Source organism: Idiotropiscis lumnitzeri, chromosome 7, assembly GCF_059441095.1.
Source record: "Idiotropiscis lumnitzeri isolate Australia: NSW breed Sydney's pygmy pipehorse chromosome 7, RoL_Ilum_1.0, whole genome shotgun sequence".
Lineage (NCBI taxonomy): Eukaryota > Metazoa > Chordata > Actinopteri > Syngnathiformes > Syngnathidae > Idiotropiscis > Idiotropiscis lumnitzeri.
This window is the reverse complement of record NC_142397.1, coordinates 2,784,209-2,808,409: the sequence shown is the minus strand read 5'-3', so window position 1 is coordinate 2,808,409 and position 24,201 is coordinate 2,784,209. Positions and strand designations below refer to the sequence as shown.

General features: G+C 43.5%; 3 protein-coding genes across 5 annotated transcripts; 1 reads left to right on the top strand and 2 right to left on the bottom strand.

Annotated features, from left to right (window-relative positions):
• Positions 1–372: 372 nt before the first annotated feature.
• On the bottom strand, positions 373–8,025 carry pgr (progesterone receptor). The gene is made up of 8 exons (XM_088300981.1): positions 7,176–8,025; positions 5,998–6,107; positions 5,414–5,530; positions 4,264–4,566; positions 3,081–3,225; positions 2,453–2,583; positions 1,492–1,649; positions 373–1,390 (listed from the first exon to the last, which is right to left on the bottom strand). Exons 1-8 carry the CDS (start codon positions 7,961–7,963, stop codon positions 1,235–1,237), a joined length of 1,908 nt encoding a protein of 635 aa, XP_088157107.1. The 5' UTR covers positions 7,964–8,025; the 3' UTR covers positions 373–1,234.
• Positions 5,525–23,705, top strand: cep126 (centrosomal protein 126). Of its 3 annotated transcripts, XM_088300977.1 has the most exons (10): positions 5,525–5,828; positions 5,951–6,295; positions 10,638–10,924; positions 18,683–18,792; positions 18,996–19,232; positions 19,506–19,680; positions 20,228–21,362; positions 22,290–22,411; positions 22,555–22,627; positions 22,697–23,705. In XM_088300977.1, exons 4-10 carry the CDS (start codon positions 18,692–18,694, stop codon positions 22,903–22,905), a joined length of 2,052 nt encoding a protein of 683 aa, XP_088157103.1. In that variant the 5' UTR covers positions 5,525–5,828; positions 5,951–6,295; positions 10,638–10,924; positions 18,683–18,691; the 3' UTR covers positions 22,906–23,705. The 3 variants fall into 3 exon arrangements, with proteins under 3 accessions (XP_088157103.1, XP_088157106.1, XP_088157105.1); XM_088300979.1 differs by lacking the exons at positions 5,525–5,828; positions 5,951–6,295; positions 10,638–10,924 and adding an exon at positions 18,179–18,201; XM_088300980.1 differs by lacking the exons at positions 5,525–5,828; positions 5,951–6,295; positions 10,638–10,924 and having other exon boundaries at positions 17,733–18,792.
• trpc6b (transient receptor potential cation channel, subfamily C, member 6b) lies at positions 10,407–15,730 on the bottom strand. Its single transcript, XM_088300976.1, has 11 exons — positions 15,002–15,730; positions 14,364–14,528; positions 14,124–14,288; positions 13,607–13,823; positions 13,305–13,532; positions 12,837–13,101; positions 11,988–12,183; positions 11,698–11,907; positions 11,550–11,606; positions 10,830–10,905; positions 10,407–10,738 (listed from the first exon to the last, which is right to left on the bottom strand). Exons 1-11 carry the CDS (start codon positions 15,728–15,730, stop codon positions 10,599–10,601), a joined length of 2,448 nt encoding a protein of 815 aa, XP_088157102.1. The 3' UTR covers positions 10,407–10,598.
• Positions 23,706–24,201: the final 496 nt, after the last annotated feature.

Here is a 24,201-nt window from a genome sequence, read left to right as displayed (position 1 = left end):
TCACCCCAAATGGCTTTCTGTTCACTTTTCGGGCTTTAATCATGTGCCCTCTGACAGGCATTAAATTTTGTGTCAACCGGTTAAAACGGTCTCCGGGGTCGATGTATTTCTTTATTTCTAACTTTCCATTTGGCGTGACTGAGTGCGCTTTCGGCAAGTTTGCGTTCAAGTCCCTGAAAATGTGTTACGTTTCACCCCAAAATGGCCGACTTTTCAGGCAACAAAAAGGAAATGACTGTTGAAAGAAAAACAATCAAATTTTCCAGGCTTTTCCTCGTTTTACTTCATATCTCTCCAGAGCACAGGTGTCAAAATTAATTTTTCATTGTAGTTTTCAGAGGGCTCTTCTAAAAATCATATTTTTAGCGTTTTGCGCCAGTATTTTTATTATATTAATATAAGTAAAAATAATAATAATGTGAGTGCTATAAAAAAATAAATAACTACATTCTTCATGTCGAAGTAGATTCTCTCATGATAATCGTCAAAAGTTGAATAGCGTCAACCGGACGGAAACGCTATCTTGAGCTTCCCAGCATGTACTTTTCAGAATCATGTCCACAAACAAAAAGATTCCAGTCGTGTTTATTCGGCCTTTGCAGATTAGGTTGACCTAGATCACTGAGAATCTACACCGACAAGGAAAAATAACTTTTGGATTTTTATTTTTTTTTTATTCATATTGTCACTGTAAAGTAAAAATGAAACGACGTGGAAACCTGTGCAATTAGTCAATTTGACCTGCGTTTTTTTTATATTGAAATTGAAATTGGTAGCAAAAACAAAATACGTATTCAACTATTTTGTAATTGTGACGGGAATCAGCGAATGCTTGTCATGTGTTACAATTGATGAAAATGAGCAAAATGGGCGACAAATTTTGTACCCATTAAAGCGACAAATTAGTAAGAAGCAAACTTTTTGCTTTCTTGGGCCACTTAAATGACACATCGGGCCAGATCTGGCCCCCGGGCCTTGAGTTTGACACCTCTGCTCCACCGAGTCTCCATTCAAGTATATTTTGAATCACTTTCTTCGGTCCATCCAGAGCAACTGTGCCGCCTTGCGTGTTCATCCGCTCAAAAAATGGTCCCAAAAGGTACGTCAGCCATACGGACGATCTTCTTTTGAAGTGTCGTTTTATTCATTGATCGCTTTTGATTGATCCCACACAGTAAAGCGTAAAAAGGCAAAGAGGGGCACGAGAGGACAGACGAATCCCGTAAACGTGCGGTCACTTGGGGTGGAAGAGCAGCGGCCTCACCATGCCCGCCAGGACCTTGGGCAGCTGCGAGGCGATCACCTCCGTCATCATCTCGGGAAACTCCACCTTCATGGCGTCGGCCTGGATGAACGTGCTCAAGCAGAACAGGTTGACCTTCTTCACTATCTGTCACGGTTGAAGGGAGGGCGAGAGAGAAAGTTATACTTTTTCTATTGGCAATTACGAAGTGTGTCTCAGAGAATTTTATTTTTTTTTGGCGGGCGTACTTCGTGCATGGCGTCCATGAGCTTGGTGAGATGGTAGAAACGCTGCGAGCTGGCCACCACGCCCTTCTCCTTCCCGTGGATGGCCTTGGTCAACTCGCGGATGTAATTCTGACGCATCTCCTCAAACGCCCCCTGGCTTTTCAGACCCTCCAGAGGCACTGAGAGCACATCGCAAGGACACTTTTCATTGGACCGCAACCCGTCTTCCCACATTTGGGAGATTGCAAGTGTGTTTTTGCAAAATGAGGTCAGGCTTGGGATGTTTTTCTAAGATAAGGCTTTCGTCGTGCAGCTCTACAACATACCCTAGACAAATGAAGAACGGTAGATTGTTGTCACGTATGTACGTAGCCAGTACTTGCCAGAAATTCCTGCAGCTCCTTCAATGTTTCTGGCAGCCTCCCTGACCAGTTTTCTTCTCTTCCTTTCACCAATTTAAGGCCTTGGAAATTCTTTGTGACCCTTCCCCTGATTGATTATGCTGTGGAAATTTATGCCGACCATTGCTTGTGCTTCAAAAATGTCAGGAAAAGCCGACTAGAACATCTGCAGTAAAACACTGATTACTTTGGGAGAACAGTTCTGACGTCTGATCACAGAGCTGGAGGAGTCACCCGCCCTCCCTGCTTTTTCCGGTCGCTCTGAAACTAGCGGCGCGGTGCTAGGCACTAAGCTAACTTGCGCCACACTCGCTACAAGCTGCGGCTGGCTAGGCAGCGTGGCTAAACACAGTCTTTCCAAGGTGCTGGTCTGCTCCTTAAATCACTCATCCCAAATTCTTCCATGGTAGCAAATCGGTTAAAATATTATCACTAAAGGAGTTCGAGGAATAGCTGAGCATGCGACACACCAAGCAAAAAGAACTAAACTTTTCTATTCTGGCAGATGGGTTTCCTCCTTATGTAATATTTTTTTCATTGAAATACTTTTTTAATTTATTTTTTTTAATTTGCAGTTGTACCCGTGTTGAGCAAGATGATGGCCTTCATGCACAGGAACTCCTCGCGGGTCACTTGAAGGTTGGCAAACTCCTGCGGGATGAACTGGATGGCCACGCACAAGTCGTAAATGGGAGATCGCCTCATTTGTTCCCTGATGAGGAAGGCGGGCGCACAGTTAAAAAAAAAAATAATAATCTAATCACTATATGATTGGCCATTTCTTACATTTGGGTGGATTTTCTCGCAGGTTTAAATTATGTTAAACGTACAATTAACTTTTGGAGAAAGACAAGGAAAGAGACAATAACAAAATTATATTTTGTATTTTGTTGGTATTATAAAAAATAAATAAATAAATCTTAACCTTACAAAAAGCAAATCAAACTTAAAGAAGTGAATTTCAGGAATATGTTTAAATATTTAAATTGTTATATCACATCGTATGATTTTATTTTGTTGTTTGTTAAGATGCGACATTTAGAAATGCCAGTTTTATTTTATGACATTAATTGACTTATATCTGCCAATAAATGTGAAAATCCAAATATCAGTCATGGCCAGTCAAAAACTGTGAAAGAACATCTTTTTTGGGGTATAAAGTTAAAAGAAAAAGAAAAAAGTCATTGGTTTCCTGGTATTCATACTTACAGGCTTAGAACGAGGTCGGGCGCAAAGTACAAATATTCCCTGGTGACGTTCTGAAAGGAGCGCCAGCCGAGCGAAAACACCATCAGGTTCATCCACGAGTACTGGATGAGAGTCATCTGGTCGGTGATGTGAAGATTACGAAAGCCTTTAGCAAAGGAAATCACATTTTGAAGTGGCAATATTGGAATTGGGCAAAATCTTGAGACTCTTCTCGTTGTGTAGCGTCCAATAGGATACTGATTTGTGATTGGGCCTCATTTAGGCAAATTCACTTGTGGGAGTTTGTCCAACACATTAAAAGTCGGGAATTTGCCCGAACAAAGCTTCATATGTAAAGCGGGTGAAGCGTGGCAACAAAGTTTGATCATTTTGAAGACACGTCATGAAAACGGCAGTTTGAGGGCCTGCTCATCGCGACTTGCGATATTAATTACGATTACGACGTTCTCATGTTGTTGTACGTGCACATCCGTTTTGTTGGGCTGGCCGATAGTGGAGAAAATAATGATCGCGGTATTTTTATTATTTTTTTTTTTTATAAAATAATGATTGCGATATATTTTTTTTTTTTTTTTTTTATGAAATAATGATCGGGATATTTTATTTTTTTTATAAAATAATGATTGGGATTTTTTATTTTTTTTTTATTCGTATTGTAATCAGGATTAATTTACACAATTATTCACCAAGTTAAAAATGAAATTCAACTTGAAGTACGACTTGAGCAACCAAAAAATAAATCATTAAAATAGCAAAATAATAATCATACATTAGAATAGTAACGATAAAAAAATAAATATATAAATACAAATGTTGTGCATAAATGGAGATAAATACATATTCTCTGTATGTATTTATGTTTAAATATTTGTTATTTGAAGGAATAACACACCTGGAACTTGATGCTAATTTCCAATTAGCTTGTCAATGGGATTTTATATTGACTGCTAGCATGAACACTGGCAGTGTTTCCAAAATACACTTTTTTCTTCAATTAAAATGTTTTCATAATTGTGAAAAGCCAAACTCGAAATACTGGTTATATTTTAATTAGAATTTCTCAGCCCTCACTGCTTGTCCCTATTAGCATTTCTTTTTTTTTTTTTTCCCCAGCAAGTCAAGCCGCGACCTGGAGCAAATGGATCCTTTTGAGTCTCCACAGCGATGCCGAGCCCGAGGTTACCTGGCAAAGACTTGGACCACTTGACGATCCACAGCAGCTGCTTCTCGCACAGCTTGTTGAGGCTGTTGAGCAAAATGTGGGGGACGTCGGCCTGCGCGCTGTCGTAGCCCGAAAACACCACCTCGGGTTCGATGTTCTCCAGGATGGCGGCGATGTGCTGCGAGAGCGAGAACGGCATCTCCTGGATGCCCGGCATGGTGCCCAGCGCTTGGCTGTCGCCCGGCACGGACAAGTGCGGCGGGAACATGACGGAGGGCGACAAGCCCAGCGCCTTGAGGGCTCCGAAACGCTTCAACTTCCTGCCTGAAAGGGCCGATTAAAAAGGTTTGGTTAAAGGAACCATGTTGCAAATCAACTTCGGTGTTTGCACTTCTGCGCCAAATGCATTCATAAATCTGCTAACGGACTACTAAAAAAAGATTACTCATGTGGGTTGAGCTGCAGACAATTTTGGGGGGGGATTTTTTTTTTTTTTTTTTTTTTTGAAGTTATTTCAAAAGGAGAAGAAGCCTAAAAAGTGAAACAACTGTGTCATTAATCTAAAATGTATTTTGAATTTTTTTAAATGGCAGTTCAAACTTGCACTTTTCACTTTGAAAGCATAATTCACTTGCCGCAAAACATCACAGATTGGCATTTGAAAATTCACCAACCGATTTTCGGAGCGAACCTATCCCATGTTATGGGCAGAATAATTTAATTTGCATTTTATTTTTTGGGGTAATTTAACCGGTGAAAAGGGGGAAAAAAAGCTAATTGCCTGTATTGAGTGTTGGGTTAAAAAAAAAATAATAATAATTAAATAAAAATTTTAAAAAAGGTTGCAAAAAGTGCCACAAAAATAAAATAAAATCTGCAAATAGGTGAATTTGCGACGGCTGAAGCACAAATATGCACCGTCTTGTTGTTGTTCGGTTTAATTTTCATCAGCATCTCTGATGTCCTGTTTTTTGGGTGGTCCTTAAATGCACCTTGTGCTTCATCAAAAGTGAAATTGTGTTTCTTTTTTTTGTCCCAATACGGCTACATTGGATACATTCGAGATGCATGTCTCGTGCTTTGCCGCCATTTTGTGTCATTTACACAAAATTGTCTGTCTACATGTGTTGCCGCACCGTTAGTTTTGGGTCTCATTAAGTTCACAAATTACCTCCAAGCATCATTCCCGCTTGATAGCACTTCCGCAGGCGACACGCCGGGCAGTTTTTCCTCCGGATCTTGTCCACGATGCAATCATTCCGCCCGGCGCACAGGTAGTTGTGATGACCTTTCGGATGAGAGGACACGCGCAGAAAGAATCATTTAAAACGCTCTTTTTTTTTCTTCTCCATTTTCAAATACAAGAAGAGAGCATAACAAGGAAGAGAGAAAAAAATGTGTTGAAGTGTTCCGCGAAGAGCTCTGAAGGAGAAAATGAGATCGTGGCAAGGCTGTAAGGACGGAGTGACACGGCCGTGGTGAGACATGGTGGCTCTCGTGTATCCGCCGCTGTGCGATAACAAGCAAAACAAATCCAAAAAGGCCCAGATTGCGTCGCTAACCACCTCGACCCGTTACCAAAGAAGGTTTGTGGACCGTTTTTTTTTTTCTGGGACAGCCTTAATGGATGAGAATGTTTGGTCTAAACTCCCCAAAAGTCTGAGTTAGGTTTTTTTTTTTTTTCTTTCCAAATTCCAAACATTCCCAGCTCCCGTCTTCGGATGAGGGACGGTTCCACGTGTCCAAGTCGCTCACCTTCCACTGCTCTTTTAAAAAACACCTTGCAGCTGCCGCAGGTTAGAACACCGTAATGGCACCCCGAGGCCTCGTCGCCACAGATCACACATGCCCTCTGAGGGGGCATACTGTGGAGAATAAAAAAAAAAAAAGATCCCAGTCAAATTCATTGAATTTTATAACAATGCGAAACTCGACTGGCAAAGCTGCACTGAAATCGCTATTTTTTTCCTTCACTTTTTACAGATATCGCAAGCATTTTTTTTGACCAACGTAACCAACGCTTCAGTGCAGAAGGAAGCTGTCAGCCATGAAGGTAAGTTTGCATGCAAATTAAAGTTTGTTATTAATATATTTTTTCTATTACAGTCGGGCCAGCTCAATTTTTTTCAATTAAAACTTTGATTTTGGGAAGATGATTAGCACTTTTGGTCGGCAGAATAAGTTTTCACTCTAACTGGCCCTTGGATGAATAATAAGACGTCGTCTCAATTGATGCTCCAGTTTCTTAATTCCTCTCCCTCTCTATGCAGCAGTTCAACTCTAATACAAATGTAAAATCGCCACTCTCTGGCAGCTTTGGGTACTGCATTGAAAATATCTTGAAATATGCACAATTCTGTGAAACATTGTATAAGTCACAAGACATTAAATTATATTTAATCAAAAGATCTACGCAGATTCGCTTTATCTACATGCATTGCTTAAAGAGCTATGACAAAGCAACACCGATGCTATTCGTTAGCCTGTCTATGGCGTTTTGAATTTTTCTTTGCATTACCAAAGGCAAAATGTGTTTATTCTAAAAAACACAACTACAATTATCTTGGGTTTCATGTTTAATTTGACAGTCGACTTTAACTCTGAATGTAAAAATTGAAATTGAAAAGTATTTGCCAAACTGTTGCTTGTTCTTGAACAAAGGAAAAAGGCGACCAATCAACAAAATGGTGGCTATAACACGTAGATTTCCCCCCTGGGTTATTTTTACATCTATTTTCATTCCCGATCCCCAAAATTGTTTAAATAGGTTGGGTAGATTGGTCCGGCTTCTAATTGGTTTGGTGATTTATTTATTTTTTACATTTGGTGAATTGTGACCAAATCCAAAACCCTGATCGTGTAAATCCTAAAAACCACAAAGCAAATGACAGGGCCACCTATGCCTTGTGCCGTGTGTGTCGGTTCCAATTTACCCGGCAAAGGCGTTGAAAGGCGTCTGGTTCCGCTGGGCCATGGCCTGACTGTGCATCCCATTGTAGCCGAACGGGTCCTCCGTCACCCCGGCCGGTTGGCACCAGAACTGCGCCTCCCCGGGCCCCACGGCGGGCACCTGCCAGCGGCCCACCTCGCTCTTGTACACGGCCAGGTGAGCCGGCGAGGGCGCGCTGGCGTCCAGGAGGAGCGCGGCGCCCTTGCCGACGACACCTCCGCGGGAGTCGGCCCTCCCCTGGCCGTGCTGGCCGTGCTGGTCCTGCTGGCCCTGCTGGCTCATCTGCTCCGCGGGGTTCATGTGCACCAGGAAGTTGGGCGAAGCTTCCTGCGCCGGCCGGGGACCCACCGGGGCGAAGCGCGCGCACTCCGGTTCTCCGAAGCCGAAGTGGGGCTGCTTGCGGCCGCCTTGGGAGCAGCCGTCGAGCCCGTCGAAGGCCGGACACGGCGCCTCCATGATAACGGACGCCTCTTGCTCGTCCTTGATGAACTTGGACGACATGCTCGAGCCGACCTGCGCCACGTTGTCTTTGACGAAGTGCTCCCACTTTAAAAAGTCACTTCCGCGCTCGTACTGGCTCTCCCTTTCCTCCTGCTGCTCCTCTTGCGGAGCGTCCAACAGGTTCGCGCAGTCTCTGAACACCGAACCGTCGGCTTGGCTCGCCGGCACGCCGGCTCCCGCCGCGTACCCGTCGCCGTCGGGGAGCTTCATGTCGTTGAAGTCGATGATGTCACCAACGGATTCGAGCATCCCGTCGTGGACTTTCTCCATCTCGGTGTGCGTAAAAAGGAGAGACGCGAGTCCTGTGCGCCTTCCGAGCAGGACGGTGAGTGAGGAGCTGAAAGCTCAAGGGAGTTTCCAGTGATCAGCCTCCGACGACCCCCCCCCCCCTCCTCCTCCTCCTCCTCTTTCCAAACCATGCTGACAATAAATGACATTGACGATTGTCTACGTTTGCAAGCATCTTCCAGGACGTGCCCCATAGAATCTGGTTTGAGGCAACTTTTCAGTTTTAAGCAAGAGGAGCTTGGACTCAAGGCAAAGCTGATGATTTAATCATGTAATCAGATTACATAGTTAAGCATACACTGGTTCAAATCTGAAGTGCAATACACCTATTTGGATATAATTGCTGGTTGTTTGTGAAAGTTTATGCAAAAACAAATTCAACAAACAAGACGATCCACTGAAATTAATTCTAAAATAATTAGGGTTGTCAAAAAAATTTTAATTATCTCAATTTTATTTACTTCGAAATTATTTTTCATACTTTGCAAAGCCAAATTCAAATATTACACCATATTAGCTGTACATCTTTAGCAAATCATCTCAGTTCGCAACCGGGCCTTACAAACCAACACTGCTGGAGTTTGATGGTGCTGGGCAGAACTTAAATTTTTGAGTTTTTTTTTTTTTCAGAAAAATGTCTCTACAGGTGACTTCATTCAGATTGTATTCGGGGATCAAAGAAATCGATTAGAACAGTCTTTGAATTAAAATATATTTCTAAAATAAATGTTTATGTCCCATATGAAAAATTCAAATCATACAGTGCATCGTATGAACATTTAATTCAGCGATTCTCTCGTGCCACAAGATAAAACCCAAGTCACGGATGTGATACTTTTACCACACTTTAAAAATAACTTAGTCATTCTTTTAAAAAAAATGAAAGAAAAATTCCAAACTTTTAAAACTGGTCAATTTGACCTGCAATTTACGAGGAGGGTTCAAGCCGCCTCATGAGAAAATTCCCTTTGGATGACTCCATTGGTGAATTGAAGTAGAAAACTGAATCCTACATTCTACCCATTTTTTCTCCTGATTCTGTAAAAGTACAGGCAACAAAACAATCAGGTTCCCGTAACAATTCAATCACAAAAAAAACAATGATAAAATGTGAGACTTTGCCAAAAATACAGAAAGCAAGACGGTTGTTGCTCGTGTTGCCATGGCAACACATGAAGTGCATATCTTCGCAAAGTATACTTTCGCATGTAGAGTCTGTTGATTTTTTTGATGTTCAGGGATGCTGCTTTCGGCGTTCGGCGGTGATGCACATGTAGACCTTGGCCCTATCTCCTGCGTCAGAGCCATCTCGCTATCAGTTGTGCGTGTGCGCGTGCGTGCGTGCGTGCGTGTGTGACCTACATTGTAACTGTAGATTGTTTAAATCAGCGTGACGTGTTGTTCATATGCGGCAGGCGGCCGACCAGATTTTGACACCTGATCAGGAAACTCAAGTTAATAAGCGTTCCCTTGTTGTGCGACTGTATCAAAAATAGAAGTTTACGCAACTCACTAAATGTCACGGATGTTTTTCTGGAATTTCAGGATCAACCAAAGAATGCTCGAAAACTTTACAGGTGAACTTAAGTTGACCTGTAAACTTTTGAATGTCCAACTGCTGTTTGCACAACTTTGTGTTTGACAAAAAATAACTTTGTTGAAGTCACAGCAGGTGTTGGATCGAGCGCTGCAACTATAACAATTATTTTAATAATTAATTAATCTGTTGATTAATTGATGAATCATTTTTTTCATTAGTTTTGACAATTGCACATTTTCTTCTTTACTCCTGTGACGGCAATCAGTTTAAACATTGTGGACTTGTGTTATGCATTTGCACTATGTGACTAAAAATAGCCCCCTTTCATGTCAGATTGATGCATTTTAATGCAATGACTATTGTTCAAAATCATCTGGATTCTTGGTCTCATTTAAGCCTTGAAACTTTAGCAGAGTAATGAGTAGAAATGTCAAGACTTGGTTCATTTTTATTAAAAATCTGGAGGATACTTGCTTCCGATTGAGCACAATAATGCCTGTATGGAAACAAAACAATGTGATTGTAAAAACCGAAGTCATGTGGCAGAAGTTTGAGAACTCGACAGCGCCATCGTGTGGTTAACGTTGACATTGCTACAATGAGCAGGCTGTGTTTAGTGTTGCTGTTGTGACTTTCGACTTTTCCCATTTATATCCCAAACCTGGGGAGGGCTGAAAGGGTCACATTTGCATAAAAAAAAAATAAGATGGGATAGCTCGACACAAGGGTTGAAGTAGTTTATTTTAATAAATAGATAATTAATTCTCATTATTTTTATAGCAAGTAATCACTTTAAATTTTCATGATCTAAAATGAATTTCATTACAAATAACCAAGTATTTAATCAAATAAAAACGTTTGTTTAACATATGGGCCACCCAAGGAACAGGTGTAGCTAGCGGGCCAGTTCTAAATATTTATAGAAATACCGTGTTGCATCCTGATATTTATTTGTTTCCTAATTATTTTTGTCAAATCGTTAACATGACGGCGGACAGTGTCAATCGAAACAGTATATTCAGTATCTTGAACTCGTGTACCCTCCCTCTTGATTTTGAACGTATCTTTGCATACAAATTAATGAGACTCATGATGTCCTTGTGTCACTTGACTCAGCCGCCTGACGAGCTCAGCAAGGGTCTTCACTTCCCGCTTGCCCATCCCCAGCAACTCGAAGCGAAGGCTGGAGATGTCCCGCTTGATCTCGTTCAGTTCGCCTGCGGGACAAGATGTTTCGCAACCGAGACGGCGAGAACATGGTGTGCGCGTGCATGTTAGTGTGTCTGCGTGTGCGTGTGCTCCAATCACCTTCATTCACCTCGTCGTTTTCTTTGTCCCGCTGCGCTTTCAGGATGTGTCTCTTGACGAGGCGGTTCATGATCTTCTGGAAATTGGAAACAGAGGTGGGTCATTTCAAAATGACAGCCTGATCCCGAACAATTTTTCAGTGTTCAAGGTAAAAGGTAAAACCACTGAAATGAAGCGTTGATGATGACCGGAATGTATATCTCGGGGCCTCGCCCTGTTTTGTGTTCTGCTTTTCAGTACACGTGGATTAAATTATAATAAGAGAGTAGCTCGACCTCGTGTGGAATTTAAGAAAAAAACATCAATGGGCGTCCTGTTGTATGTACACATACTGGTGGTATACTTCTTTTTACAATATTTTGCTGGAAATATGGAAGCTTCAACACCTCACAAATATTGAGTTTTATCTTCTTATCTGACAAACAACAAAAATATTTTAAATGGTTTTTCAGAATGAGTTGTGAGAATGTTGGGGGAAGCAAATAGGGGTCGCTCTGTGAAGTTTGCAGGTAGACTAAAATCGATGCATGTGGAGTTGCTAGTTAGGTAGCTAGCTAGCTAGCTATGTAGGGTAGGTAGCTACTGAGGACACAAATGATAACTTTTCTTTCAAAAACCCAAATCACACGATGTTGTGATCGTGTGGTTGGTACTAGAGGTAGACAGATAGGTAAGTAAAATGATATATATATATTTATTTTATTTTTTTATTTTTTTTACTTGATAACGTGTTGGACAAGTAGATCCCTCCACTGCTGAGTCTTCTTGTTGTCTTAACTAAAAGACCCAAAACAAAACAAAAAAGAAACATGAGACTGACAAAACCCAAATTTGCAAAATCAAATCTCAAATTGATTTAGTTCCTTACCTTGTTTTGCTCCATTTCATCACCTTGCATATTTTCTCTGACTTTTCCCCGAGTTTCCTCCCACAGACATCTTTTGAGTCCCCGCAAGAGCCAAACAAATGGGCCGGGACTCGGGAGCAGGTTGAAGGGGACGGGTAGCGAACCCCCCTGCTCGAAGTATGAAAACCACAATTTGGCTCGGGCGAACTTCCACTCCACGTCCGCGTCACCCTGAACAAGATGCCAAACAATTTTCTTCAGTGTGGAAAGCAGCTGGAGAAAGTGAAAATTATTCAGGCGACAAAGCGTACCTCAATTTCCTGAAAGGAGCTATTGAACATGGCAATGAGCATGTTGAGCAAGACGATCACCATGATGATGTTGTAGACGCCGTACAGAATGTAGCCGATGTTCTCGATGAATTTGTGGTCGATATCGAGGACCACCGACCTCACTTCCGACAAGCCGAAGATGGCCCAGAAGAGCGTTTTGAAGCTTTCCTCCAGCCTGTCATGAAGAGTGGTGAGATGAAACGTCTACTTTGCGATAGGACTTGAACACGTTGGTTCGATATCTGTACTTTCCTTGAGTGTGTATTTCTCTGACATTTTTCGTTTTATATCCGTTATGTGTATGGACTTTCTAACTGCTTACTTTGACAAAATAGGATTGTTACATTTTTAAAACTCTGTGGATGACCACACAAAGTATGACGATGTAAATAGAGAGAGGCTAAGTCAACTCCGATTGTGATCTTGATTTATTTTTATGAAGGTCTCGGGACTTATAAGGCCGAAAAAAAATAAAAAACAACAAACAGCTCGCGAGCAACATTAACAAAGACGACGCAAAACATTCGGAGAAGCAAAACATTCCCTATCCGTGACCTCCTTTAAAAGAATTCTTTGATAGCTGTCAACCCCAAAAATGATTATGGCAACCTAAAAACCACCAGCTTCTGGCGCTCAAAAATTCTTTGTCTAATCTGTAAAAACACAGATTGCAGTGGCTATCATAAAATAATTGAAGCATTTGTCACTCGGTTTACAATTTCAAGCGTAGCTACCAGAACTCGTTATGAGAGAAACATTGAGCACTAGCTTGTGATTTTTCAATCCAATCGGAATCGCCGTGTAAACGCATTCTGAACCGCAACTCACGTGGTGAAAGCGTCGTTGTGTTTCGCCCCGAGGTAGTACGAGTACAGGTTGAACATCCCCACCATGAACGCCACAAAGACGGTGATGAAAATCACCAAGAACTTGAAAATGTCCTTCACCGTCCTGCCGAGGGAGATCTGCAACGGGCCGAAGCTTTCGTTGGCGGGCAACACGTACGCGATGCGGCAAAAGCTCAGCACCACCGCAATGGCGTACAGCCCCTCGGAAATGAGCTGCGGATCTGAAGGAAGCCACTTGACTCGGGCTGGAAGTGAGGAACAGTGCAGTAAAGCTAAAACAAAACTCTTAGTCACGGATTAGTTTTTTTTGCTATTCGGTATTCTACAAATTGTGGAAGGAAAGATCTTCTTTCTGACCAAAAACAGTCCTATATGCTAACTGCTACGACTGAAATTATAACACCAAATTCACCAATGCGATGAAGAAGACCTCGCCTCGGAGACTTACCGAGCTGAAAATACTGAATGTCGGATGGCAGGGAAGTGCTGGACAGGTTTGCGTGGTGCTCGTCCACGTAGCACTGAGCGACATACACGTGCCAGAATGCCATTAGCCGTGCAATGAACGAGCTGGTGAAGAGAGCCAAAATGTTGAAGTCCAGAAAGTTCCACGGTTCCGACATATATTCTCGGATGTCCTGTGACCAAATGTCATTGCATTCCTCCCAAATTTTTCCTGTTGACGCAGAACACCATCAACCTGTCAACCATGACATGATACTGGACGCTAACAATAGGAGAAGACCTAACCTAGAACCCAGGACATGATGAGAATCTCCATCCAGGTGAAGGGCGTTGTCTTCATGCGGTAGAGTTGCGAGGGCCGATCGTGGATCGTCATGTTGGGCATCAGCGGCGGACCGTTGAAGCGGTCTGCCGCGTTCAGGACCAGCAGGAACAGGAACGTCACAAAGGAGGCGGCGTGGGCCACAAACTTCAGGAAAGGGCCATACATCACCTTTCCGAGCTGATAGATTGAGGGAAAACGGTAAGAACATGATCGTTTTGGATAGAAAACCAGAAACTGGTACCGTACATGTCCCTTTTAGCTATGTAGCTAAATATGTAAGTAGGCAAGACTCAGATAGATAAGTACTTGTGTACGAATAGAGCTAACTGTTGGAAATTAACGATGTTCTGGGTCTAAAATGGTACATACGGTAAATGTTTAGAAGTTGTAAGATTCTCAAAGGGTACAAAATCAGAACCGTTGAGGGTAGCACCCTCAAGACACAGATCAAGCACTACATATCCACTGACGACCAACCTGGCTGTTTGGCGCAATCCACGAGACAAGCGCCAGAACGGGCAAGCCAACGGTGACTCCGAGGACCAGGAGAACCTTAACGCCCATAGTCCGCTGACGTAGTCCGGAAACATTCTGATACCAGATGGAGAGTAGCTGTTGCTGGCAGTTGGGATGGGCCACGAACTGATAGGCACAAAATAAATACTTACGACAAGGGCGAGAATACATCAAAAAAAATGTTTTGGGTCAAACGCTCACCTTCTTAACTTCATACTTGATCACAAGTTTTAACCTGTCCAGGTTTTGCGGACTTTTAAGCGAATCGCCATGTAAGATAGCCTCCACTTCTTCCGTGTTCTGGCACAAGTCCAGGAGGCCCACCATGAAGTCTTTGCACTCCGTAGACAGTTTCTTATAGTCGTTCTGGGATTAAGGGGACAGAAGATGCAGGTCAGAATGGTCTGCTGGTCTCATCTCAGATTTTAAAAGTCTCCTAACGTCAGTAGTTTGATAATAACCAGTGGTCAGATTTCAAGCACCCTGAAGCGGTCTGGGATCTGGGACTCAGGCCTTTAGTTGTTTATCCATAAGGAGTTGGTATGGGGGACTAGACAATGCGTCAAGACTTTCTCCAGTCCAAGATCTTAAAGATTCCTTGACTTGAGACCAACTTAACTGGTTGCTGGAGATCTCGTTCTGAAGTGAATTTTTGGATGTCGTGGACTACAAGAATGATTCGCAGGGAATTTCCTATCTTGAGACAACATAAAAAACAGTTTAAGGCACGCAAAAATTTTTAAGCAATCTATAGGGCATCGAATGTTTAAGTCCCCAAGCCAGTTCTCCTTAAAGATTAAGCAACTGCCCTTTGAAAATCATGTCCTCGGTATATTTACCTTGAACTCCATCTCAGTGCTCGCCAAGACCGCCAGCTCGTGGCTCAGCTCCAACGCCGCCATCACGGGATCTTCATTGGAGAGCGACAGATAAGCCGGACTGGCGAGACCTTTGTAGGCGTCGATGCGTGACTGCGAGTGTCGGAAGGAGTCATCAGCCTGCTGCTGGCTGCAGGCGCTGCACCGGCAGAAATAGTCGTGGGGCCGCTGGATACGAGCCCCCCTGGCGAGAAGCAAGTGCACTATCTCGTAGTCATGGCACTGGGAGGCCAGGATGATTGGCGTGATGTCGTTGGAAAAAAGGCTACCGTTCTCGTCATAAGCAAAGAGGTCTCGATGTATGTCCACCTGACTGGGGCTGGACGTCAACCTCCGAACGTCCGCGAAGACCCGGTGGCTCAAGATGGCCTCCACGATGCGCACGTAACCTTTACGGATGGCTAAGAGCAACGCGTCGCCCATTCTGGTCAGCTCTTTCCTCTCCAGGAGCAACTTGGTGATCTCCAAATGCTCGTTGGCCACCGCCAGCTGAAAAGCATTCTGGCCTGTGAAGTTGACGCTATTGATGTCGACGTCCGGCTCGTCCAGCAACCGCCTCACCTCGGGAACGTTGCCGCACACAACAGCCTCTAAAAAGGCTTCCTCGGTCCGGCAGGGACTGGAGCCGGGATGGTCGTGAAAGAGGGGGGCGGCCTTCCCTGAGGCCGATCTTGAGAGTTTGGCTGTCATCTGCCAATTTGTTACGGCATCATCTGAACACCAGAGAACATATGGGAGACTTTTAAGCTATTTATTGTGGTGTGACAATACATCAGTGGTGGACGGTCAAGGCCTTCTCTGTTGGTCTAACATAATCAAGATTTAAAACCACAATGGCCAAAGGATGGAAAAGTCTGGATTTAATTGCATATGCGCTTGCGAGGCCATTTTCAAGACGCACCTTTCAGAAGCTCGGTCGTCCAACACTCACTCAGTAGTGCGTAAGTGTCTTTCTCTATATTATTTATCCAGCCGTGGTGTCATAAATATGGTATTATGAGAGGGATTGATTCAAGTCGGACAAAGTAGGACTTCACTGAAGGCCTGCATGTGAATTTGTTCGTTTTTCTAATGCGCAGGGATGGAGCCCCTGTGCCTGTTTGCTAGCCAGTCGCCCTAAGGTTCATTTATTTTCACCAACTCGACTCTCCATACGTCCCGCTGAGAGCTTCTGAGATGTGACAACTCTGCCGAGCTGAGTTATTACTCTCTCCCCACGAAGGACACCACCCACAGACTCATCGTCTGCCCTCCTTGACACCCTCAAGCTCGGCCCTGAAGGTGGCCGAGCCTGGGGAGGGCACTCGCAGCGTGTTGCCAAGTTTTTTATAGGCAAGAGAGTCCCTCAAGATCAGCATATGGTGTTCAGGGGAGACTGTTGTTTAAAATATAAAATGAATCACCAAACTTAGTAAATGTGCTTTTCTGGTCAGTAATTTAATTTGAGTGATGCACTTAAGGCAGCCGGTAATTGCTGCAGCTTACGATGACTGAGCGCGACTTCCCCTTTCATCCAATTGTAAGCATTGTTGGAAAGGATTAGCTCGTGCCGAATTGAGATGAGTCAATGTGCCGCCAACGGTCATATCATTAGGTACAGCTGCACATGCGAACAACGATGCTCAGTTTTCATTGACACCGTCAGAGGTGTTTTGATTTTACAATTTTTTTATGATGGTGGTGGTCGTTTGCTTACATTTCAATACAACCAAAAATAAACGTAAAACAAAATAATTTTAGAAAATCCTTTGATGAGTGCAAACATTTTTTTAATACAAATACACTAGTTTTAATGTGTTCTATTGCCAGATACTCATCTTAAATTTAGTAACATAGACCTCATTTCATTAATTTTTGTTTCTTTCATTAATGCATATTAATGAGGAGTGTTTCTGATGTTTTGTCATTTTGTGACAGATAAAATATGACAGATTTGTTATTATGACAACGGCTCTTTTCAACACAAAACAACAACAGCAAATCACGAATAAAAAGCATGCCGGACTGTTTCACCAAACCTATTTTGGTGGAAATATGAATAAAATAACATTAAAAAAATCTGAATTATTTTTCCACTCACCGTGAAGAAAGTCAGATCGGTCAATCACTTTCCATCAGTATCGCAGCAGTAAAGTAAAATGAAATAACATCATCAAGCTCGTCTCTGCATGCTGTCAGCTTCTTGTTTGCCTGCCTGCTTAAGTGACCGAGAGGTTGTGGTCACCGCGTTCACGTGGGGATGGGATGGCACTGAGCTGCCTGTGACCTACCAGTGAGCACACAATCAAATTGCGGATCTCGCCTGAATTGAGATAATGTTCAAATATATGTATTTAAAAAATGGATACATTTATTAAGAATTATGTTATGGAAGCACCACATAAAGAGTTTATTCATTTTTTCAGTGGCTGTCAAATCTTTTGCACAAATTACCTCATAAAAAAAAAATGTAGGCGTTACAAGTACAACCAGCATAGCCAACATAAAAACACAGTAGCATACTGGGCCCAAGAGTTGGTGAAAAAATAAATCATAAAATGTATGTGTAATATTTTTGTAAACCACAATATGCACATTTAGGACATTAACATTGTGCTTGAATATTTTGACTTCACACAACCAAAAGCACAACACCTAAAAGCATTCACAAGCCGAACAGCTGAAGGCATACAAAGGCAAAGTGAAGAGAATAAAAGTTTCTTGTCAAAATTACGAACAGAATGTACATCGGCAACATCCATCCATTATCTGTAACGCTTCTCGGCAACATTTAGACACATTTACCAACAAATTATTTAAAGACATTTAAAAGCAAAGGAACTAAATAGTGGCTTTTCCGAATTATTAAAAGACCTTTATAGTGAAACAGATTTTTTTAAAGGGTTAAAAGTTATATACTTTATATAAGTAGCCTAAAGCTGTGTGGATATGATATGATGATTTAGTCCCCCTTTTCGAACATTATACAAGTTAATAAACTGCATTTTCCGGTCTTTAAAAAAACTAAACAAACTAAACCAAAAAAACAAAAAAAGGCTTGGACTTTTGTTGCGATTTTAGCGGCCTCTGGTGGACAATTTTGGTACTCACAACAACAACCGTTGCCAGGGAAGTGCGTCCTGAGTCGTTTCATGATGGCTGGACGGTTCACAAACATACAGGTGAGCGCACCTTTTTTCAACCAAACTAGTTGAATAAGTCAAACACAAGTCACCGGGGACGTTAGTCCACAACATTGACGTCATATCGACGAGTGTGACAACTTTTCCCCCCTTTAATTACCGTTTGCGAGCCGTTAGCAAACCAAGCTCAACCTGACGTAGTTAGCCCGCCACCATTTTTTCCACGAAAAGGATTCATCGACATATTCCATCCACACAATGTAACCTTGAGGAGGGTCCACACTCGACATCACTGTGACGTCATAAACGTCAAGGCTGTGCTGCAAGGGTGCAGCTATACAGGGTGAAATTGCACAGGTGGAAGGGTTTGTGTTTTCTTTTAAAGAAAACCTACGACGTCACGTCAACTATTACAAAGCTACTGTACAATGGCTAGCTGACATGGCGTTTGCTGAAGAGCAGCAGCATGATCCCTCCCCCCAAATGACTGAAAGACTAAATGCAGGCTGTCCTCACACAGAGATGAGTGATGTCGAGCCTCCAGCAGGAGAGAGACGCTCTGGTTGAGGAGCAGAAGGTGAACCGAGAGCGAGCTCGCAGATGTGTGCAAGAGACCAACCGCAGATGCAGGTATGCAGGGGAGCCCAAAAGGAGGGGGGCAGGGGGGCGGGGGAAGGAGAACGATTCCAGGGTCCATGATCGACAGAAGTGCCCCTGATAAAATGACAAGAAATAAAATAAATACATCTGAAATAAATTATAATAAATTTTTGTCTGTCCGCTAGTTATTTTTTTTTTGGTGAGTCTCATGTTCTTGTTTGTGTCTGCGTCAGGGATCTGAGGGAGAAACAGAGACTGTGGGTGCTGCAGGAGCAACGGCGGCGTGAAGAAGTCCTGCTGCTGCGCCGGCAGAAGATCCAAAATGTCACCGAGCACTTCCAGAGGGCTTACGTGCCTCCTTCTCAGAGGCCGAACCAAAGCGAGCGGCTCGGTTTGGGAAGAGACTTTCCAAATTTGGAAGATGCCCTCAATCAAATCCGAAGCCACAGGCAGGCATCGAACATCACCAGGTAACAATAATGAAAAATTTGTGTGACTGTACAATATTTACAAAAATATATATACATCAACTATGTCACATTGAGCTCACCAAAGAAACCCAAAACACTGTTAAACTAACCCCTATCCAAAATTGAACATTATTTTTGCAAAGGTTTGGATCTTACATTTCTGGATGAGAATTTAAACAATACGTGGGTTCATGCTAGTATGCTCCAGTATATAATTGTGTGTGTTTTTTTTTTTTGTTTTTTGTTTTTTTGTGTGTGTGTTTGTGTCATCAGTCAGGTGAGCAGCGTCCCCACTTCCAAACCAGCCACTGCGTTGTCCGAATCGCCCCTTCGCCACACTCCCGTTGCAGTGCAGCCATGCGTGGGACATCAGGAGCCGAATCCTTGCATCAGGAGGTGGCAGGAGCTCCAGAAGAGGCAAGAGAAGCCACTGGAGCACAGTGGACAGGTATGTTCTCTTCATTCATGAGGATTCCCACTCGCTGGTGTCTACAGCCTGAACATGGCCTTTTCAAATTTGGTTTCTTTTCAACACATTTCCGCAGTAGAGTCAATAAATGTCGCCATCTGTTGGCAAGTGGAAGCAATGCAGCCTCTTTCATGTGATTACACATTTGCCTGCCTAGGACTTTCCATCCATCCATTCATTTTCTTTACATCTTAATTGTGATGCTGCCCAAAATGTAATTTGTAACATTTTGGCTTTAACTCTTTCAATGCCAGCCATAAAAAAAAAATTTTTTTTTTTTTTTTTAAAGTAATCCGACTAAGGGGGGGGGGGGGGGGCGAATTCACAAGATTTGCCCTGCTGGCCACATGTAATACTTTAATGATCAAACCAGAATTGGTCCAGACCTTTCTCTACCATTCCAATAAAATAATGCAGTTCATGATTTTCTGTCACTCTCCGTTAAGATTCCTGTTGACGACATCTCACGTCAACGGCGCTCAGAGTGAATATATACCACTCAAAACATTTTCCCTCCACATTTTAGGACGACAATGTGTCCTGTTGCTCCAAGTCCGACAGTCTGTCCAGTCAGGACAGCCTGGAGAACGAGGAACCCGCCAAGAGCGCCATCCTGCACTACTCGGAAAAGCCCGTCCAGGACCTCAAATACCCCAACGACATGCGTCCTCTGTTGTCGGTGCCCGGGCCCACCTTCGTCGCCGTGAAGCCACACATCCACAGGCTCCCGGCGGACCTCAACTACAACCTACCCACTCAGAAGGAAACCTGCGCTTCTGTGAATAACCTCAACAAGTTCTCGGCGGATGTCGGCGTATGGAAGCACATGAATACGGGAAGCCCAAAGTGCCACCTGAGTCAAGAATCCAGCGGGTCAAAGACGTCGTCTCCTGCTGCCTGCAGAGTCCAGTTCACGAAAGGCATCCTTAAAACCGCGCCCGGCGATACGCCGGCAGATTCCCCACGGGCTAACACCAACGCCGTCAAACCCTTTCAGTTGTTGGTATGCGACAGCATCGAAGTGGCCAAAGCCAGGTCCAAGGCTGCCGACTACAAAAACGCCTCAAAGAAGCTGCGCTGGCTGGACGAGGAGGCGGGCGAACCCGAGGTGACGCGACCCAGAGACGGCCATTCGCAGACGTGGGCTGACGTCGGGGTTCAAGTCAGCGCCGACACGGCGGTGGGGCCGCAAATCGCTCGCGGCGACTACTCGGCCAGGGTCGGGATGGGTCTGGTGTCCTCGGGCTTTGTCACCCAATCCCCGGTGCCGGTGGCCAGGATTCGTGGGGAGTTACAGACCACGTTGAAGCAAGGCGGTCCCACTAAGGGCCCGCACGGCGGCGACCAGGCTCGTGTCAGCCATCAGCTCGCTCTTCCGCCTCCCGAGGAGGTTCCGCATAAGGACACGCAACGACTTATGACGGGCGACAGCACTTGCTTGCCGCCCTCATACAGCCGCCCCACACTCGAGAGCAGCTGGAAAGGCTCGCCTGCTTTCAGTCATACGCTGACGCCCGGGGGCAGCGGCAGAGGGCGGGGGGCGGCATCGAGGGAAAAAGTGTTAGACCGCACCCCCACCGACGAGGAGATCTATCAGCTTTGCCAGGATGTCCGCAACGCCTTCATCAGCACCGCGGGACAACAACTGGACTCCCCATTAGGTACACCTGCACTGTTTAATGACGTTCAATACAAACGCTTTATTAATGCTTCTTTTATGCTGCAGGTCAAAGTGACCTACATTGCACTATTCCAAAGTGTATATTAATTTTTTCTTTTTCTTTATGTTATAATAACATAATTTTTTAAAAATGACTATCTTGTTTGTCATTACACTTTAAAAAATATAAGCCTAAGCCTCATTAAAAATGTTCATGGGATGTGACCTGCTTCATGTTCAGTTATGCAATCAGCATAATAAATGAATAAAATACATTTTAGAGATTAAAATATCTTCATTAAATTATTTTTTTTTGTACTTTATACTAAAGACAAATTGTACAAAACTGTAAAACTGTCCAAACTTTTATAATTGTATTTTTTTTTTTTGCTAATGTTGATTTGTATTTATTTATATCCAAAATAAAATATATGGTAAAATATATTGCAAAAATATTTACTACATTTTAACCAGTGCAATAAATTAAAAAAAAACACTATTAATCTATTATTTTTTTCTTGAATATATTTTTATCAAGATTCTAATCAAAATATTGATTGTATGATTAAACACACAAGTGAACATGACTCGTGAACATTTTTAGTGTATTTATTTTGATTGTAGTGGTGCCGATAATGTTTCATTTCGGACCCTCTTGTGTCACCAATATCCAAAATATTAGGAACACCTTTCTGTTCACTTTAAACTACTGTTGTTAAATTAATCTAACGCTGACCGTGTTAATCAAAAGTGAATGTTGTTGATAGGCGTACCTAATGAACTGTTTGTCAATCAGCCTCATTCAGTTTGAGTGAGTTTAGAGTTCTAATTCGACTATGACTATGCAGACCCGTTATGTAGTCTGTTATAAAATTATATGCTAATGTCATTTCCGCTTCCGTTTTTAATGTTGACTCAATTTTCTCAGACAAAGCCGGGACCCCCCGATGTCAAGGTTTGACGGGTGGGCGGGCTGCGAACAAATCCAGTGTGGATCAGAACCGACGACCTTCTGGTTCAACCAATACGAAACCTCCCGAATTCTTTAAGGTAAGATGCTTTTTGATTTTTGATTCCATTTTCAAATTTCAAATTCAATTCTCCAACCAATGATAGTCGCGTTCTTACGTGGTGGCCCGTGACTTCCTGTCGATAAGATTCTCCACTCTCAACACGCATGCAAACCATTCCAGATCACATGTCTCCACGCAACCAATCCAGTCGTGCAATCACCCAAAGGATACTACACAGATCAGCCAAACAAAGGTTGGTGTGCAACAAACAGTCACGGTCCAAACTGGCCCGTCACTGATGTCGTGAAATTTTCTGTCACAGGCGTCAAAACCGCCGGCCAGCGCCGTCTGACCGATATGTACTCTTACGGTCCCCCGGAGGAACATGGAGGCAAGCCACACAGGACCACCTCGCAGCAGTACCAGCGCCGACACCCGGCGCCGACGTCCATCTCCATAGAGGAGCAGAGAATCTTTCAGTCCCTGGACCGGCTCAACTGCCAGTTGTACCGCAAACGTGGCTTGCATTGAGCAGCACTTGGACGGAAGTTTGCCATCACAGCAAGATGGCAGCCGAATGGCCAAATATTGCACTTAGCTTCCAGGTGAAGTGGGTTCCGCTACCTTGAAACCAAGCGTGCCTTATGAAGAAACATGAAGGACCAGGAGGGCGAGCGTAAGCCCAATCGAACCCTCGTTTCGCACTAACTTTGCAAGTTCAGACATCACTCAGGAGAAGTGAAAAAAAAAATAACGCATTTTCACCAACATAACGCTTATATTCTCTCCAAAGTGGAAGAGGTGCCAAATTCGGCTTGGTGGACCTCTGCTTAGCCCATCCGCCTCGCAGTACAGAGCTGCAGGTTTCAATTCCAACTTGGGCCTTCCTGTGTGGAGTTTGCATGTTTTCCCCGTGCCCGTGTGGGATTTTTCAGAATACTCCGGTTTCGTTCCACATTCCAAAAACATGCATGGCAGGTTAATTGAACATTCCAAATTGTCCTTAGGTGTGATTGTGAATGTTTTTTTCATCCTGCTATTGTCTGGCAACTAGTTCAGGGTGTACCCCGCCTACTGCCCGAAGGCAGCTGGTATAGGCTCCAGCACGCCCGCGACCCTCGTGAGGAGAAAACAATTTGAATAATGGATGAATGGACGGGGCGCATTATAATGCGACGTGCCTTGTGTGTTCACTGTTTTTCAATTTCTATAAACGTTGTTGTGTGACTTTGATGAGCGCTCCGCTTAACTGACTGAAGTGTGAATAGGTGATTTTGTTATATTTGTGATCACGGTAATGTGCTGACAATTTTTTTATCTTTCACACAGATTGTCAACAGATTGTCAAAATCATAAGTCATAGATGTAACAAACCAACGGTGGATTGTTTTAGATTGCGCATCTTGTCGCGTTAATCCAAAAATGGGATGGTGGAGGTGAGAGGGGGTTCGAGCTTTATCAGCCACTTACGGGGGTTACGTTGCTCCGCCTCCAACATGTCTGGTTTTGCCCTTTCGTCGGCCTGCTGAGACTTGCACCCAAAAAAAAAAAGGTGGAGGAAGCCCACCTCAAGTGTCAATGGCTCCTCTGCATATTGATGACACTTTTTTCTTTTTAACTTCACTCCACATGTGTGTGCATGTACGGAATCCCATCCAAAAACCTCATCACTTATTTCCACTTTCTAGAAAGTGATTCAGTAGCACATAATAGCACATGTGTTGTACTGTGTTCTTTATCGCTGACAGGAGGTGGTGAGCTTTCGTGACATTTAAGCCCTGGGCCGGGACAACACCCAAGAAAGACAGACGGAAAATAAGGGAAGAC